The 17,862-nt window shown below is 31.9% G+C and overlaps 2 protein-coding genes across 3 annotated transcripts; one reads left to right on the top strand and one right to left on the bottom strand.

Annotated features, from left to right (window-relative positions):
* The first annotated feature begins 84 nt into the window (after nt 1-84).
* Nucleotides 85-4,614, top strand: LOC120081411 (cysteine-rich receptor-like protein kinase 3). 2 transcript variants are annotated; one of them, XR_005482812.1, is made up of 8 exons: nt 85-1,014; nt 1,891-2,004; nt 2,093-2,232; nt 2,314-2,524; nt 2,618-2,852; nt 3,357-3,501; nt 3,613-4,205; nt 4,474-4,614. XR_005482812.1 is itself a non-coding variant. In XM_039036252.1 (7 exons), the coding sequence occupies exons 1-7, from the start codon at nt 237-239 to the stop codon at nt 3,940-3,942; spliced, it is 1,953 nt and encodes a 650-aa protein (XP_038892180.1). In that variant the 5' UTR covers nt 85-236; the 3' UTR covers nt 3,943-4,306. The 2 variants fall into 2 exon arrangements, 1 of the variants encoding a protein (XP_038892180.1); XM_039036252.1 differs by lacking the exon at nt 4,474-4,614 and having other exon boundaries at nt 3,613-4,306.
* Nucleotides 4,375-11,362, bottom strand: LOC120081412 (homeobox protein knotted-1-like 6). The gene is made up of 5 exons (XM_039036254.1): nt 10,688-11,362; nt 9,984-10,103; nt 9,750-9,885; nt 4,980-5,224; nt 4,375-4,718 (listed from the first exon to the last, which is right to left on the bottom strand). The coding sequence occupies exons 1-5, from the start codon at nt 10,997-10,999 to the stop codon at nt 4,557-4,559; spliced, it is 975 nt and encodes a 324-aa protein (XP_038892182.1). The 5' UTR covers nt 11,000-11,362; the 3' UTR covers nt 4,375-4,556.
* Between the last annotated feature and the right edge of the window lie 6,500 nt (nt 11,363-17,862).

Raw genomic sequence — 17,862 nt, 5'->3', positions numbered from 1 at the left:
GGGCGTAGAAGTGAATTAATGAAGTGTAATTAAGTTTTGTTTGTACTCTGTTTCTATGCAAGTACGCGTTTTAGTCGTCTCTTTCAAATCACAAGTCAACGATGGAAGCCGCCTCTGCAACTTTCCACTCATACATATTCATTTCAATGGCTTCGCTTCCATTTAAGACTTCCACTCGACCATTTTCCGCACCTTATATTCTTCCCCATTTCAATTTCTTCCTCTGATTTCCCAAAATGAAACCCTACAATTTCTCCTTTGCGATTCCCTTCCTTCTAATCCTCTCCTTGTTTCATCTTCTAATCCAATCTTCGGCTGATCCCAGAGCTACTGAAGCGGCTCTCATATGTTCCAACAACACCGCTTCGCCCCCGGAGCGATCGACCTTCGTGGCGAATTTCTTGGACTCCATGGATGCGGTTACTCCTCTTATTTCTTCACAGCGATTTGCAGCCGTTGTGAATGGGACTGGAAATACGACTGTTTATGCTTTTGGGGAGTGTATGAACGATCTTACTCAATCGGATTGTGATCTTTGTTTTGCACAGATGAAAACTCAGATCCTTCGGTGTCTCCCCTTTCAGCTTGCTACTCGAGGGGGCAGATTATTCTATGATGGGTGTTATATTAGGTATGATTATTATAATTTCTTCAATGAATCTTTGAGTGGTGTGGATAGAAATATATGTGGGAAATTGGATTACAGTGGGAATAGGACTATTTTTAGTGATAATGCGATGAAATTGGCGAGGAATTTGAGTGTAGTGGCGCCCAAGAACAATGGGTTTGCTGTAGGATTGGTGGATTTTGGAAATGTGTCCGTTTATGGATCGGGTCAGTGTTGGAAATTTGTGAAAGGGGGTTCTTGTTCCAAGTGTTTGGTTGATGCAGCTAAGGAAATTGGTTCTTGTCCTCCAAAAACTGAAGGAAGGGTCTTGAATGCTGGCTGTTACTTCAGATATTCAACTGAACGATTTTATTTCAATAGCACAGCAACTGCCGCTGGAGGAAACGGTGAGTTCGGTTTTGTTTACTTGTTGGGATATTGTTTGATGCTTGATCTTTGCACTGGGATTTTTTATTTTTGTTGTTCCATTCAATCTCAGTATGCTTCAGACTGGATTTTTTTTTCCTTTGATGCGCTGCTTTCTTTGTAGTTCACGAATTGAACAGCAGTTCAGAACATTGTGAAGTGAGAGAGATTTGCTTGTTATTGTTAGGAATGACCCACGCATATCATAGGCCAAGGCCCAAAAGAGAATCTAGTCACATGGAGAGTTTCACTTTTCATTTGTCCCACATTGGAGAATTAAAGAGTGACTAGAGGGTATAAACAATAGAGCACGTGTACACCACCGCCACCGTCGGGGCAAAGGGTCTTTTCCCACGTGTACACCACCGCCACCGTCGGGGCAACCGTGCGAAGAAAAGCAATAGTTTTATTTCCTTTTTGTTTATTTCCAAACCATTGAAACTTTTAATTATTTTTAAACCGTTGAAATTTTAGTTATTTTTAAACTGGAGAAAAACTATGACCTACCAAAAAGAAATCCACTATGATACAGAATAATTTTCAAGATTTTTTCACTACTCACACCCTTTTCTTACTCTCAAACTAGAGAATACATAAATGGAATTTTATTAAAGTTAGCACGCTCAAACTTAAAGTATTTCTAACTAGGACAATTCGAGACCAAAGTCGTAGTCTCGTTTTATAATGATTGGAGCCTATCGTTTCCTTGAACCTTTCCGATGTGGAACAAGCACTCTTCTAATATTTTGGCAAAATCTAACAAAGCACGGTCTTGCCATTGCTTCATTTAGTTTGGAAAAATTATAACTGTTATCCTGAGATATGGTAGCAAATAGTTTATTTTCTAATTTTTACAGGAAGTCGCCGTCTGGCAATAATTTTGGCCTCAATATCTGCTGCTGTGGCTACTGCATTGATTATTTCAACGGTTGTTTTCTGTGCCAGGAGGAGAGTAGTGAGGAAACGCAAAGGTTTGTGCTTATGTTTTGTGACAATGGTAATGTTTTTCTTTCAATCGTCAAAATTGTTCAACTCATTGGAATTTTCCTTTTGCTTCAGAGAAAAAGCAACTCGGTCCTCTTGTGGCTATTGTTAACAAGTCCAAGCTTAATTTTTCATATGAGACTCTTGAGAGGGCCACAAATTACTTTGACCAATCCAATAAACTCGGACAAGGAGGTTCTGGTTCAGTTTATAAAGTAGGATTCCTTCTGTTGTCTTGGGAACACTCAGAATTTTAGGAATTCAAACTAAATAAGAAAGTTTCTTATGTTAAACAGGGAACTCTATCAGATGGCAGGGTTGTAGCAATCAAGAGGCTTTTCTTCAATACTAGACAATGGGTTGACCATTTCTTTAATGAAGTAAATCTTATTAGTGGCATCCGACACAAAAATCTTGTAGGGCTACTGGGATGCAGTATTACAGGCCCTGAAAGCCTCCTTGTTTATGAATATGTGCCAAATCAGAGCTTGCACGATTACCTGTTTGGTAATAATTTCATCTCTAAATTCCTTGTCTAATAAAATAAGCTCTTTGTGCTTAGAAGAGTTTTACATAATCTGTTGTTTTTATGTCCACAAGGTAACAAGAATGTTCAGCCACTGAGTTGGGAGTCCAGGTTTAAGATTGTCTTAGGTACAGCTGAAGGCTTGGCTTATCTTCATGAGGAGTCAAATGTGAAAATCATTCATCGCGACATAAAATTAAGCAATATTCTGTTGGATAATGATTTTACTCCAAAGATCGCTGATTTTGGACTTGCTAGACTGCTTCCTGAAGATAAGACACACATTAGCACTGCTATTGCTGGCACACTGTAAGTTTTCAAAATACCATTCGGTACTCTTAATAGTATTTCAATTGAACGATGATTAATTTCCGGACGAAAAGCATGCATGGATCATAAGGATCTAAGGTACTTTGAATACGTATAGACTATAGAGGAAAATGTCCTCATACAAAGACATTTAGATGTTCTGTGTAGGAAACATTTTATGCTTCTGAATGCATTCTGTGTTGAGTCGATCAAGAAGATGTCTGAACTGTCTTACGTTGCAATTGACAAATCTGGGCCTGATTATTATGGAAGACTGCATGTAGTGCATAGGATGAATCTCATAGTTCAATGGACAGTTGCAAATTAACGAGTTTGTGATTATGCTTCAATCTATGCATCTACAACACAAACATTTGAATTTAGCAGCGTGATATACAAGTTCTATGAAAATATTGGCGAGAAATGCTCTGCCTTTTCAGCTCTTTGTCTTTGAACGTTAAAAGAATCAGACTAATTATCTTAATTTATTTCGCACTTGTGCAGAGGTTACATGGCTCCAGAATATGTAGTGCGTGGTAAGTTGTCAGAAAAGGCTGACGTTTACAGTTTTGGAGTTTTCGCCATTGAAGTCATCACTGGAAGGAGGAATAATCACTTCTTTCAAGATTCAACGTCCATCTTACAAAAGGTGAAAAGCTTATATATCCTCTCATTCACATTTCTGAAATTGAACTGACTTATCATCGTTGCTTTTCCATTAAACTTGCTCTGACAATCATTTCTTTTCCTTTGGCCTAAGGTATGGAATTTGTATGGAGAGGGAAGGCTATATGCAGTGGTTGATCCAATCCTTGCCGGTGATCATCCACGAGACAAAGCATCTCAGTTGCTTCAAATAGGTCTAGTTTGCGTTCAAGCCTATGCTGACCTAAGGCCATCCATGTCGATGGTTGTGAAAATGCTTACAGCAAATTATGAGATTCCCCAGCCAAAACAACCTCCATATCTTCATCCTTCAAGTGGAAACATGAAACCCCAAAATTCTTCAGACTCGTCCAATCCCAACTTGTATTATAACTCGCGATCTTCGCAAAACAGCATGACCCAAAGCATCATCGACCCTAGATGAGTCGTGTTCTTGAGCAATCATTTCGGATATTGTATATAACATACTATTTTAAATCCCAAATACAGGTGTCGGCTAACAGCATCAGTCACATCCCTCGTCGAGCACACCATCAAAAATAAGAAACATGACACTCTAATCTGATCTGGTTCATGCACCACATGGAGGTTTTCAGCAACAATTTACGACCTGAGTATGTGAGAAACTATAGCCAATCAAGTTCTAAAATATACTTAGCTTCTGTGAATGACACTCGAGAGAGTTTGGTAAGGTTCTGTTTGTATGCTGTTCTTCCGGATATTATAGACTTCATGTAATATAATGTGAGGAAATTTTCAGCTTCTAATTAACTTTGTCCATTAAAGAATAAATAGTCTGCTATTATGGTGCTTTACATATCTGTACATTTGTAGGGGTAGGCAATAGTATTAAGTATGACATAAGAAACTTGGAATTTATTCTCTATATTGGTAACACAAGCAATAATTTTCAGTGTTCAAATTCTTCAGCATATAAATATATATATTTTTCCAGATATACATGAAGGGAAAGCAAACAAAAGCTCACATTAGAAGAAACAATATTGGGAATATACATCTTGAGATCGTTAAAGTGTTTCAGTCTTCTCTGAAGAATCTACCAGAAGAAAGCCCATCCATTCCTTCAAATTGCATATTCTCTGATGGCTTCCAATGGCGTTTTCGCTGATTTATGAACCAATTGTTAATTTGCTTTTGATCAAGCCCCGTTCTCTCTGCCAATGCAACCTTATCCGCTTCCTGGATGATTAAAAGCAGCGGGTTATGGCCCTCAACATGAAGAAATATAATAAAATATCTTCCGATGAGGAAATTAATCCACATTAAATATTATGACCCCTTTTTTCTGCTTGCTTCGTAGCACGTGACTAAGGCATGATGAACTGAGTTTATGCTTCATACAATAGTGAAGTCCGTATTTTTCTATGTTGTGAGTGATTTTATGTGTGACCATACGATGTACATTACAAAATTTTACAAAAGCTTATAAGCAAAACATACCGTAGGATATGGCCATTTATAGTGAACGTCCCACCATTGAAGAAGTGTTTGCCTAGCTTCTTTTGGTAATTTTCCCTTTTTCTTCTTCTTTGAGAACTCCAATTTTAGGGTACTAATATGACTCCCAAATCTACGTAGAAGCTTGTCCTTGAGATCCCTGTTCTCGCCTTTGGTTTGAGCCTCCGCCTCCACAACTTCCATCTCGCCACCGCTCAACTCTTCATCCGACGAGACAGCACCATCATCTATTCACGAGATTGAAAACATATTCTTATTTAGCTGTAGTAATTCAGATACCGTGTAAGCAAGCAATAAAAGCTGGGATGGAAATATCCCAAACCAACTCAAAACCATGTTGAATCAAATGAAAAAAACTAAAAAAAAGAAAAAAAAAAAAAAAAAAAGAATTACGATTCAACATCTCAAAGAAGAAGGGGAGATTAACATTGATAGGGCAGAACAAGAAGAAGAGGACCCCACAAAAGAAAAAAGGGCATTCAAAGGCAAAACAAGGATTTGACTGGCAACTGCAAAAGGGGAAGAAGGAAAAGGGGAAGCCAAGGTGCGTTTCAGCAGTGTCTGGTTAAGTCATTTGTCAGACGAAGGAGGGGCGTGAGGAACTCACAGTCAGAATAGACAAGACTGAACGGCCACATAAATTCACTTTCTGGAATGACCCACGAGAGTTTCGAGGTTAAAAACTAAAAAAAAAACCTCCACCCTCTCTATCGATTATATCCCATGAGCAGTAATACAATGCCCCCACCACACGACTCGGTGCAGTTTTCTTTAGCCAGAAAGTGACCCTTTACCCATATCCTTACTCTCGGGTAATGCCCAGCCATAGCCAGGAACAAAGCACATGGTAGTTGTTAGTTGATAGTGAATTAAATGACCACCACCCTTTTCAGACCACTTTACACTTTCAAACAATAACACTTAGAAGTTAAAAAAAAAAAAAAAAAAGGAGATTATCCGGACGAGGGGAGTTTGATTGTTTTGTTGTCAAGAACGTGAGAATCCCACCTGGTTAGCGAGGAACTATTCTGATCCAACCCTGACCTTCCTTTTCTCGTATCTTGGCTAGTTAGCTGATTGTGTTCAGACCAAGTAAAAAAGTCGGTGATAGGCACCAACTTCAATCTTAGTGTAAGAAAGAGAAGGGGGGGCCCAAAAAGGGAAAAGATAAAGCAACGGGTATCAGTGTAGGTGAGCACTGTAAACCCTAACTACCCAATTAGGTAGTGACACGTGTCGTACACATCATCCGCACGAAGAAGACGGCAGAGTACTTGTTGATAGAAGTGACAACCACTAACCAGCTGGGAGTGACTAAGTGCGTGGGTAAGAGAGGGCACCAAAAGCACCTTCGCAGCGAAAACTGCGGGAGTACATGTGACAGTGTGGAAACCTCGACCACCCGCTCAACCCGGGCTTTCCCCTAAACTTTTCCCTCCCTTTATTTTTCTTTTTTCCTCTTTTTCCCCTTCTTTCCTCTCTCAAACAAACTTTCTCAGTTTGCATAGCGGGACATACCATTACCCATAACTTATTTTCCATCCTGAAATCTGTCCTTTCTTTCTCAGCTCTCAAGCTTCTTACTTCTGGATAAAAATGGCGATCAAGCTAAGCAAGCCGTGACCATTATATTGGTGACCTAAAAAACCCATCTGCAGGTTAAGTAAGTAAATACGTATGGAAGAAACAAAAAGCTTCGTGGTTTTTCAAATTTCACATAAAAGTATGTACCCACCTAACACTAAATTTAAAAACCCATCAAACGGTTATATAAAACTTGGGACATTAGAGTTCATTTGCAATGAATTCTGCTGTACACAAACAGTAGGTTCGGAGAAAAAGATAATTTAATTACTGCTATCTATGTGAAGCTTCACTGTAACCAGCGGATAAACTATAGAAACCAAAATAGTAAGAAAGGGGATAGGAAAACCACACAACATCACAAGTAAGCTTGATATGCAACCAATATGTAATCATTACTCATGCCTTTACATCAATTTTAATTTATCGAAAGAAAGGTGATCATTAATTAGCTGGTGGTTCCAGACAAAATAATGCGGTAACTCACTGTCCAAAAAGAAATATAGTGATTTTATATGATGAACACAGCTAGATCGTCGCCTTTATATCCTCGTTCTAGGAGTAGAAACCCAACCAAACACCAACAAAATTTTCTGGAATAATTTCTGCTAACTAATTAATACCACTTTCCTACAACAAAATTATGTCCTAGCTTGCTCTGAAGACAAATTTATCTATCATTCATGATCTGGATGTGGATGGAAAGCATTGCGACAAGAAAATACAAAGGAATTCCCTTACAAATTAAGAGGAAGTCCAAAGAAAGTGCAATAATGTAGTAAGAAGATAAGCCAAATAATTCTGGCCAAAATCCTTGTTGTCCTCTTGAGATGCAAAGTTTTAGCATAAAAATGAGCCAGCCAGATTTTGGCAGCAAAATACCCGTTCGAGCACGTGAATATATGCCCATACGAAATCCAAATGAAAATCTGCCAACGGTCGCATGTCCAAAGAGACTTTTACATAAGTGATTATATATGAGAAAGCATATAAAGAACTCGCTAAAGCTCTCGTGCTAAGACAATCTGAACACGAGGCTATTTTTTTAATGAAGATAACATCACACCTGAAAAGTTAATTTGTACTTCCAAAGTAAATTAAAAACAATAGTTGCCAACCATTATCTTCGATTCACAAGCTTTTCTTTTAAGATCACTCAGTTTTTTAATTGTCATATTTAAACTTTAAAGCCTGCCATGCCCATTCCCATAAGTTGCATGTCAGAGAAATGAGAGAGCATTACAACACAAAGCAAGTCGGTGATGTTCTTTAATAATGAAGTTTTTCCTACCTGGGGATTGAAATTATGTTAACTAATCAAGTTTCAAGAAGATATAGCTGCTGCAACTTCACTTTATCAGTAGTCAGTAACCCACACGACAAGTCCCAAAGGTTCATTTTCTCATTTTCCACATCTTACATTCACCACTCATGATCCATTGAAATTTGAAATTGTTATAAAAATATCTTCGACAAACATTATCACAGCTATCACAATCACATTAAGACAATCTCCATTATATATCTTAAGATAAAATCAGCATATAATACGGACACATATATATGTAACACTCACTGATTATCACATAAATGCAATAATGTTTGATGTTCGAGTGAGAATTATCCACATCTATATCCTTAATGGCATTTCAAACTATTATCATTTTTTGCCTAAAAAAATCTACAACAGTGATGAATTCAAGAAATTATTGTTGGAACAAATATATGGGGGTCACTGACAAATGGTCTCTTGGGCTTCTATTTAATACTGAAAGAATATATAAACTCAAAATCAATTTCTATATTGAAATATTTGAAAACAAAAATATATAATTTTATCTTTCCTACTAGAATTGTAATGTTATATTTGGCACGACACACTAATTATTCTTCTTAGTAAAAGCTCTAGTTACACAGAAGGGCAAAAAAAATGAGATTCACTTGTACTTTTACATAGGATTTCTGAGAAAAAAAAGTTATGGAAAAATAATAGCCACTTGTGAAACCAATAGAAATTTTTCACCTTGTTTTTTAGTAAAAGCAGGGAAGAATAGGACTTCTACCTTCAAGAATATATAACAAGGCCAATTGAATTGTGTTTAGGTTGACAAAAAAAATTACACATTCACAACATTTTAAAAGATTAAGCAATAGTGATAGAGGAATTGCATACTGAACTCATTGTTAATGTAACAATCCCATGTAACAATTCAAAGAAAAGACACAATTGGTTGAGGCGGCCTGTATTTAGGACCAAAGAATTAAAACCAAGTACCCTCTTTGAATTTTGTCTATAATTAATAGAGAGAGAATTAGAAGCACTAGTTGAAGAGAAGAGAGCATAAACATGAGATTCATATATAACTGAAAGCTTTTACAAGGATTTTCTTTTTTACCACTGGACATATATGGAAAACAATATATTAATTAATACCATACGCCAAATCATATTACTATTTCCAATGTCGTCACACTGAACTCTGAAATGTCAAAATCAGAATCTCTAACACGGAAAAGTTCACACTTCGGGGACTTATTTTTATTCCTTCTTTTTTTTTTTTTTTGGGCATGTAACATTAAAAACGAAAATAAAAATTCAAAAAAAGAGATAAGAAAAGCGAAGAAAAAGGGAACAAACACAACAAACAAGACAGATGAGCAGCCGCAGTTAAACCAAAGCAAAATGTAATAATTAGAACACTAAATTATTAGAAAACACTATTTCGAAGCTTCATTATTGCACTTGAAGATTTCCAATATATTAAATAAAGAATCACCATTCAACGAACAATTAACAAGGTCGTAATCCAAAAACAGCGACTGTAGATAAGAGTAGCAATCAAAGACACAGGCAGACAGATAAATATATAGTTCCTAGGGTTTCGCTGTTCCTTTGTATTATTGGTTGTTAAGACCTTAAATTTTTCAATCCCCGGTAAAATGAAGAAAAGGAGAGAACAAATTAACCTACGTCATTCCTTATTCTAATTTCTAAGTAAACTACCAATTTTTGTTTCCGTCACTCTTTAACACCAAACGGGCAACGGCGATAAAAAAAAATAATATATGATTAATTAATTTAATTAACGTAATAAAAGCAAACAAACCATTAGCATTCGAAACGGAGAATAGTAATCAAAGAGAGATGGTAATTAAAACAATACTGACCGGAAAGGCTTCTGGAGAAGGCGCCATTGCAGAGGTTACTAAGTTGCAGTTCGATTTTGTTCAAGAACGTAGTTGCTTCGTCGAAAGGCCTTTTGAGATCTGATTTGTACTTCACCAACATATCGCAGTACGTTTCCTAAAAACGAGAGTCATAAAATTAACAAAAATGAAAACAATACTTAGAAACGGAGAGATGGAGAGATTTTGATTTGCTAATGGAGAAGAAGTAATTACCATAAATTCATCGAGCTCGGGGTCGACGCCCAAGCACGTGGTGGCAGCGTGACGGTTACAAAGGTCGCTTTCTTGACGGATTCCTTCTAACAAATGTGCAATCTCCGGAGGCGCCCCTACCTGCGCACAATAAACCCCCGCATCTCATTCAATATTCATGCGAGAATCAGTTTGTTACAAGAAAAGAAAAATAAAATAAAATAAAATAAAAATCCTCCACGGACTTCAAACGCCTCGATATCATACAATAATCAACTTAACGAACACTAACAATCATTATTCTCGCCTTCAATAAACAAATTCGGATACACAACTGACAATTCTCATCCCCCGCAGTTTTCCCTCTTTCTAGCCAAATTCTGAAATCAGATAGGCGTAATCATGCTATTCTGCAAGACGTTCGAAGTTTAAAAGAAAGAGAAAGAAATGAAAGGAGACAAAAACTGAACCCTCGGCAGGTCAAAAAACCGAGAAAGAAAGCGTTCTAGTAAATAGCCAAATTCTCTCTATCCTAGTTAATTTCGTCTTCGTTGACAGTGTCTGCGGAAGCATTTAAAGCCGAGAAAGTTTTTGTTCTCTGGTTAAAAGAAAGAGAGAAAAAAAAAATATTGATAATAATTAACAAAGAAGGAGAGAGGATTAGGATTTAGGATTTTATGAAGCAAAGCTGTGTTAATAAGAAAATAGAACCTAGCGGTTTTCACCTTTTGGCAGTCAATATAGGCATCGAGCAAACGAGGATAAGTAGGATGAGAAGAAATTTTAGCTTTGATCACGTTCACCATATCTTCTTCACGTTGAATTTCCGGCGTGATCGATGCTGCTTCAGCTTCCGAAATCACCGATGCTGCTGCGGAAAGCAGTTCGTTGGATCCAAACACCGGAATCCGATCACGAAACTCTCCAGAACTCACGAGAAGGCTGTGATAATCCGGTGGAAGAATCAGATTCTCCGGCGACATCAAGGCCTTATCTGAATACTCCGCCGTGGATTGCAAACCGTACATTTCTTCCATAGTAACAGTATAGCTTATAGAAAGCAGAAAAAACAAAGATAGAGAGAGAAATCGCCGGAGGATGTGTAGATGATGATGAACTGGAGATTAAAATAAAGAAGAAGAAAATATAATCGGTGTAGGAATAAGAGGAAGAGATTGAAGAGAAAGAAAGAAGGTGAAGTTTGCCGGAATTGGGAGTGGCAGAGAAGAAGCGCAGGTGTTCTCGAGTAGTGTGTTTTTCCGAAGAACAAACAACGAATGAGATGCTTAGGTTGGCTCCCGCACTGTGCGAGAGCTTAGACGAGAGAAAGAGACGGAGCCACTTTTTTTTTTTCTTCTGGACTCCACCTTTCCTTCTTTTCTTTTTTTCCTTTTTTCCCCTCTTTTTGTTAAAACCATTTTAATAAATATAATTAGCAGCACTTGCCATTTTAAATATTACAAAATAAATTTGATCCATTATTTTCTTTTCTTTTTTTAGTTTAAATGATCCATTATTTTTCTTACCTCGCTCTTCCATCAAATAAAGAGTAAATATTAATTTATACCTCCAAATTTTGAATGTTATATATAAAATTAATAATTATATCAATCTAAACTTTACGGTTTATAAATGTATCGATTTAAACTTTTAACAATTGAATACACTTATGAACTTTTAGGGTTTAAATTCATATACATATAAAAGTTCAAATTTTAAATTGATATATATGAAAATTTAGGGTTTAAATTGATATAATTATTAGTTTAGGGTTTAAATTGATACTACCCCAAAGTTCAAGGTTTAAATTGATATAACTATTAGTTTATGTTTTAAATTGATACAACTCTCAAAGTTGAGGGATATAAATCGATATTTGCCCTAAAAATTATTATTAGAGATACATTGTTAAGTGATATATTATAAGTTAAGTGATTTAGATGGTTTTTTTTTTTTAACTTGAGGGACCGTTTGGTTAAACTTTTATAAATGTTTGGGAATAAAGGATGTCTAAGAATAAGATGTATGTGAATCAAAGATGATTGTGTTTGGTTGTGCATGAGAATGTTATCATACTTTTTTGAACAAAAATTGTGTTTGCATTTAATTATGTAATTAAACATGAAAATCTCATTATAATTATAATAGATTAATAATTTAAAGAATAAACAATATTTAATATATCAATAAAAAGTTAATTACGAATCAATAATAATTTTAACTATAAATATTTGAAGACTGAGTAATTTATAATTAAAATTAACCAATTAATGTATTTAATGAACGGCATTCTAATTATCATCTAATACTTAATCATTTTTATTATTAATTAAATTCGACATTAGTAATTTTAATATTAACTAAATAATATAAGAAAATATATGTTAATGGACAATATATTATATAAAAAGGAAAGAAAATGAGATAAAAATACGATATATTAATAAAGATACTAAAAAGTATTTTGTAAATATGATATGCTAATAATAAATTGAGTAATAAAATTTAATCATAATAAATAATTAATTTCTTATAAATAATCAATTATGATTATATGTTCATAAATGATTAAATTAAAATTAATCTCAATAAAGAATTACTTGATATTAAAAAAACAATAAAGTAATAAATTATTATTATTGGAAAATGAAGTTTAATATCAACTAAATTTAACTAGTCCTAATTTACTAATTAAATATATTTAAGATAGTGTTGGCTAATAAATTAATAGTTTACGAAAAAAAAATCCATTCATTTAATAAAATTTTATTATAAACAAATTATTTACATATTTTAATAGAACATTATTGATTTATTAAAATAAATATTTATATTATTTCTCTTAAATTAATATTATTTAATTAATTAACCATATTGAAAGTGAAATTATATGTAGAGTGAAAATAGATAGAGATGAGAAAATAGAAAATCCACAATCTTGGAAGAAAATAGAAAACCCTTGTGTATGGAAAATGAAGATGTCTGGAAATAGCTTATTCTCATACCAAAAGTTGAAAACTGTGAAACAAACATGAGAATTTGATATCTATATCAGTTTTCATGTAGAAAACTCTCCTACCAAACGACCCCTTAGGGTCTATAGAGAGAAGATCGAATCTCTAATTTCAAAATTAATAGTATGTACTTTACGTGAATTGAACTTAATAGGCTCATTTTGATGTCTTTGATTTTTAATTTTTTTTTTTTTTTTGCCAATTTAGGCCATAAATCTTTTAAAAATGGCAAATAAATTGCTACATTATTTTTATTTTATTCATCTTATAATTCTTCAAATTTTAATTTTTTTGCTTAATGTGTTTTTACCTATTTGACGTTGATGGAAAATTACATAGATACAAAATTTAATTGTTAACTAAGAAAATATTGAGTATTCCATATACTTATTAATTAGAAATAAAATTAAAAGTTGGAGAATTAATTTGAAAAATTAAAATTAAGGAGCCTATCAAACACAAATTACATAAAAGTTGATGGACCGCAGTTGAAATTCAACTTATATTATTTAATTTTTAGGTCCCACACAATTCTAGTCTTAAATATTTTCATACTATTTGTACTAGAGACGTTCCCAGATTTTATATCAAATCACGTCCATTTGATTTAAAAATAATATGGTTTTTTTTAACAACATAAAAGACAATAATATAGTAATAAAATAAAATAAAATAAAACCCTTGTTGTTCTATTCCAATTCCTACAATAAGTAAGTTCCTAAATTTCAGAATCTGATTATTTGTACCTTCCAATGTAAGTCTTGTTCAATTGTAAACCCTTTGAATTTAAAGCATTTAATTATTTAGGTACATAAATTTTACTATAATGTTTGATTAAAGATTTTAATGTAATTGTTGTTTTATGAAGTATTGGAAATGTAATGTAAGGTAAAAGGAGGGGGGCTTAGTAACAAAATAAGAATTTATAATTTTTAATGATTATTTATTGGTTGCATTATTTGAGAGAAAGGGAGAGAGAGAGAGAGACATGCAGACATGTGTGTGTATGCATTTTCTTGGAACTCGTAGTTGTCCTCACAGTATGGACCTTTTAAAGCAAAGTCCGTATCATTATCCAATTAAAATTAAAGTCACAATTTTAAATTTCGCCCCTAAATCTTTTTAAATTATAAACTTATTTTTTGAATTTAGGACATCTTTAATATTTATAAAGACTCGGTTGATAATTTTTTTTTTAAAATTTTTAGTTTCTTGAAATTAAATAAACTTATTGCTTTGTTATTTATCGTTTATCAATGTTTTCAAAAACTAAGATCAAAACTACAAAAAGCAACTTTCAAAAACTCATTTTTTATCTTGAAATCAGATAGAAAAATTCAACTTTTACTACTAAAGATGTTCAAATGATCCGACAATCAGAACAACACGGACTACTCAACTTACACTATAAAGGTTGAGTTGAATTAATTTTAATTTTGGATTAGACTGGGTTTGAATTTTTTATTTTTTTTTCTATATATTATTATATTATTATTATTATTATATTATTATTATTATTTATAACTTGTATATATTTTTATGATGTTTATAATAGATATCTTGGATTTTGATATTTAACATTTGAGTGTTATGAAGTTTTAGTTATTAATATGTGTTGTCCACGAATTTAATTATTTTCAATTAATAAAAAAAAACGAAAAAAAAACCTAACAACCTAACTCAACCCAAATTTGAATTCTAAAGATTGGAGACCTTATTTGGATAATTCCGATAACCAATCCGACAAAATCCCAACTTAACTCATGTACACTCCTATATTCTACAAAAATAATAATAAAAATGAAATAAACTTAATTTTTAAAAATTATAAATTAAAAATAAGATAATTATGGGCCAAGAATTTTGCACTTTCATCCCATATAGATTTTATATTTACATTTTTTTCAAGTCTTATTAGATAAAATAATCTCAAGTTCAATGATATATCGTTGAGAATGATTTATTAGAGACTTTTGAAAATTTAAAAATAATCGAATACATACCATTCAAAGTCTAAATACTCGACTCATAACTTAATTTGATTAATTTATGCAGCTAAGCTTTAAAATTGTATTATTAACATGCCTGAATTAATACTCACATCACTTTTAATGTTAGACTTGCTAAAAAATTAAAACCTACACTTTTATTAGTATATTATGTAGATGATTTATTAATTATTCATTGCAATGTTTGCTTTATTCTATTTAAAATCACACTTAAAACGTATTAAATAACAATAGTATTCTATCTAAATCATACTAAAAACAACGAGAAAAAGTAATACATAAATTTTCTTAAATAGGTTGACAAAATATACAAGAGAAGTCAAAATATTGTTTATACACATTAATGAAAATTGTTAGCTGTTACTAACCACTTAGTTTATTTCATTTTTAGTGTTATTTGTTTAATATATTGTTAATCTCTATTTAAAAAGTAAATTTTAATGGATTCACTTTTAAAAGTTTAGAGTTTTATTAAATACATAATTGATTTATTCATATTTTGTCTCTATGATTATGTTTATAATTTTTTCAAATAAATAATGTTTTAAATCCTTTGTTAAATTTTGCATGTTGTATTTAGTATAAATTGTAGGCAATTTATTTCTCAATTCAGTATCAATTTCTGATCACAAAAGTTCGCATGGTACTCGTGAAATTTCTATTAAATTTAAATAATTTAACTATTAAAATAAATAAGTATCTATTTCTAGTAATTGAGAACGAGAACAACAAACCAGCTTTTCCCCAAAATTTACGTTCTTGTAGAGTTCAAGAAAATTAAAATATCATGATCAAATGCAAATATTATTCATTAAAATAACATTAAATAACAAACATTTTCAAGTGAAATATTTCAACTTGTTTTTGTTTAATAGGTTCGATTTAATTATTTAAATTGTGTTGCTTTTGGATAAAGAAAAATGAGCCAAATTATTTGTCTCTATCTATGCACAGTGATATTTTATTATATTTAAAAATATTTTTAGAAATTTTATCTTTTAAAATAATTATCCATTTTTAAATGTAATAAATATTAATGAAATGATTGATGAAGAAATCAATAAGTAAGTCTATTTATAATTATGTTTTTTTTTTCATAAAATTCCAATTCGCTAAATTTCAGTCAGCAATCTTTGAAAAGAAAAAACATTTTGTCCTCGTCAATCAAATTCAAAAAAATCCATCGCTACAAAGTTATGATTGTGTGATAAGTTATGTCCTGGGGCCAATTGAAAACAAAAAAAAAAAAAAAAGAAAAAGAAAAAAGAAAAAAATGGAACAAAAATGACAAATTCGATAGTGATTTCTATACATACCATATATTTTACAAATAATATGGGTCACTTAATAATTTTCTAATAATTATCAAATTATGCACATTAAGATGTGGTGAACGATTATTGTTTTATAATTAATGAAACATGTTATTGATGGTCTTATGATAAATAATTTTGGACTCATTTTACCTATAAAAAAATGATTAAAATATTTATAAATATAATAAAATGTCACTGTCTATAAGTGATAGACATTGATAATCACATTTTACTATATTTAAAAATATTTTCAATAATTTTTCCATTAAAAGTAATTTTTCAATAATTTTCATATTTTTTTTCAGAAAAATATTTTGATTTATGAGATCTAATTTAAGTTGCATTCGAGTTGATGAATTTTCAAATTCGAAATTTTCATTATTGAGATTTAGGTTAATTTTGTTTGTTGTTTTTAGTAAAAACATTTAGGATAATTTTCAAATTTTTTACTGTTGACACTTTTGGTCTTTCTCTATTAACTATAAAGTGATTAGACAATTTATTTTTATTCTTTTCAAGCTAACATATCTTATATATATATTAATTTTATATTTTTAAATTGCTCATGTGGATTTTATTTATTTTATTTATTTATCTTCGTGCCTCTCCTCTCTCCTTTCTCTCCCATCCCGTCCATGGTTGTCACTACGGAGCTCTTTGGAGATTCACAATTGAATAAGTTTGTATTATAATATAAACCAAAAATCATATTTGGATTGAGTATTTTAAACTCGATTTTTAATATTAAATTCATTATAGTTTTGACAGTTTTCAATCAAACCCTCCTTTCTACCGTCTTCACATTTCACGATCTTATTTTTGTTCCACCATTGATTTCTCACATATTCCAATATTACTTTGCTTCTCAGTAATATTGCTACATTTCAACCTCTCACATTTATCTCTATTAGGAGGTAAGTTAAAAAATAATGTATTTTTTTAAAAGTAATGACAAAAATATGGTATATAAGAAGAAATTATAAAAGTAAAATGGAGGAAAAAAGTATTGACAAAAATAGGATAGCAAAATCGTACACAATTTTGATGTCAACAAACAAACTCGTGGACAGGGCCCACGAATTCCATATTTTTATTATTTTTTATTGCTTTTTGATTTAAGTGGATAACAAATCTATTTGAATTACACCGTAAAACAAATCTATGTGGAAAAAATATTTTTTGTACAAAAATAAAAAAAAAAACAGTAAAAAATAAAAGAAGATGACAGAAGTTGGGGAAAATGTGAAAAAAATAGATTTAGCCTTAAATCGTGGCTAGAAATTTGATTCGATTTTTATTATTCTCCGAAAATGCAAATAAAATAAAAAAAAATAAAAGAATAAGACGAAAAAATAAAAGAAGAGACAAAAGTTGGGAGAAAATGTGAAAAAAATAGATTTAGTCTTAATTCGTGGCTAGAAATTCGATTCAATTTTTATTTTATTGTAAGCTTTTAAAAATTTGAATTTCCCAGTAAAAGATTATCCGAAAATGCAAAAAAAAAAATACTAAAAATGAAAGAAAAGACAGAAGTTGGGAGAAAATGTGAAAAAAATAAATT

This window comes from Benincasa hispida, chromosome 7 (genome assembly GCF_009727055.1).
Source record: "Benincasa hispida cultivar B227 chromosome 7, ASM972705v1, whole genome shotgun sequence".
NCBI lineage: Eukaryota > Viridiplantae > Streptophyta > Magnoliopsida > Cucurbitales > Cucurbitaceae > Benincasa > Benincasa hispida.
The sequence above is the reverse complement of the archived record's forward strand: the minus strand, read 5'-3'. Positions and strand labels throughout refer to the sequence as shown.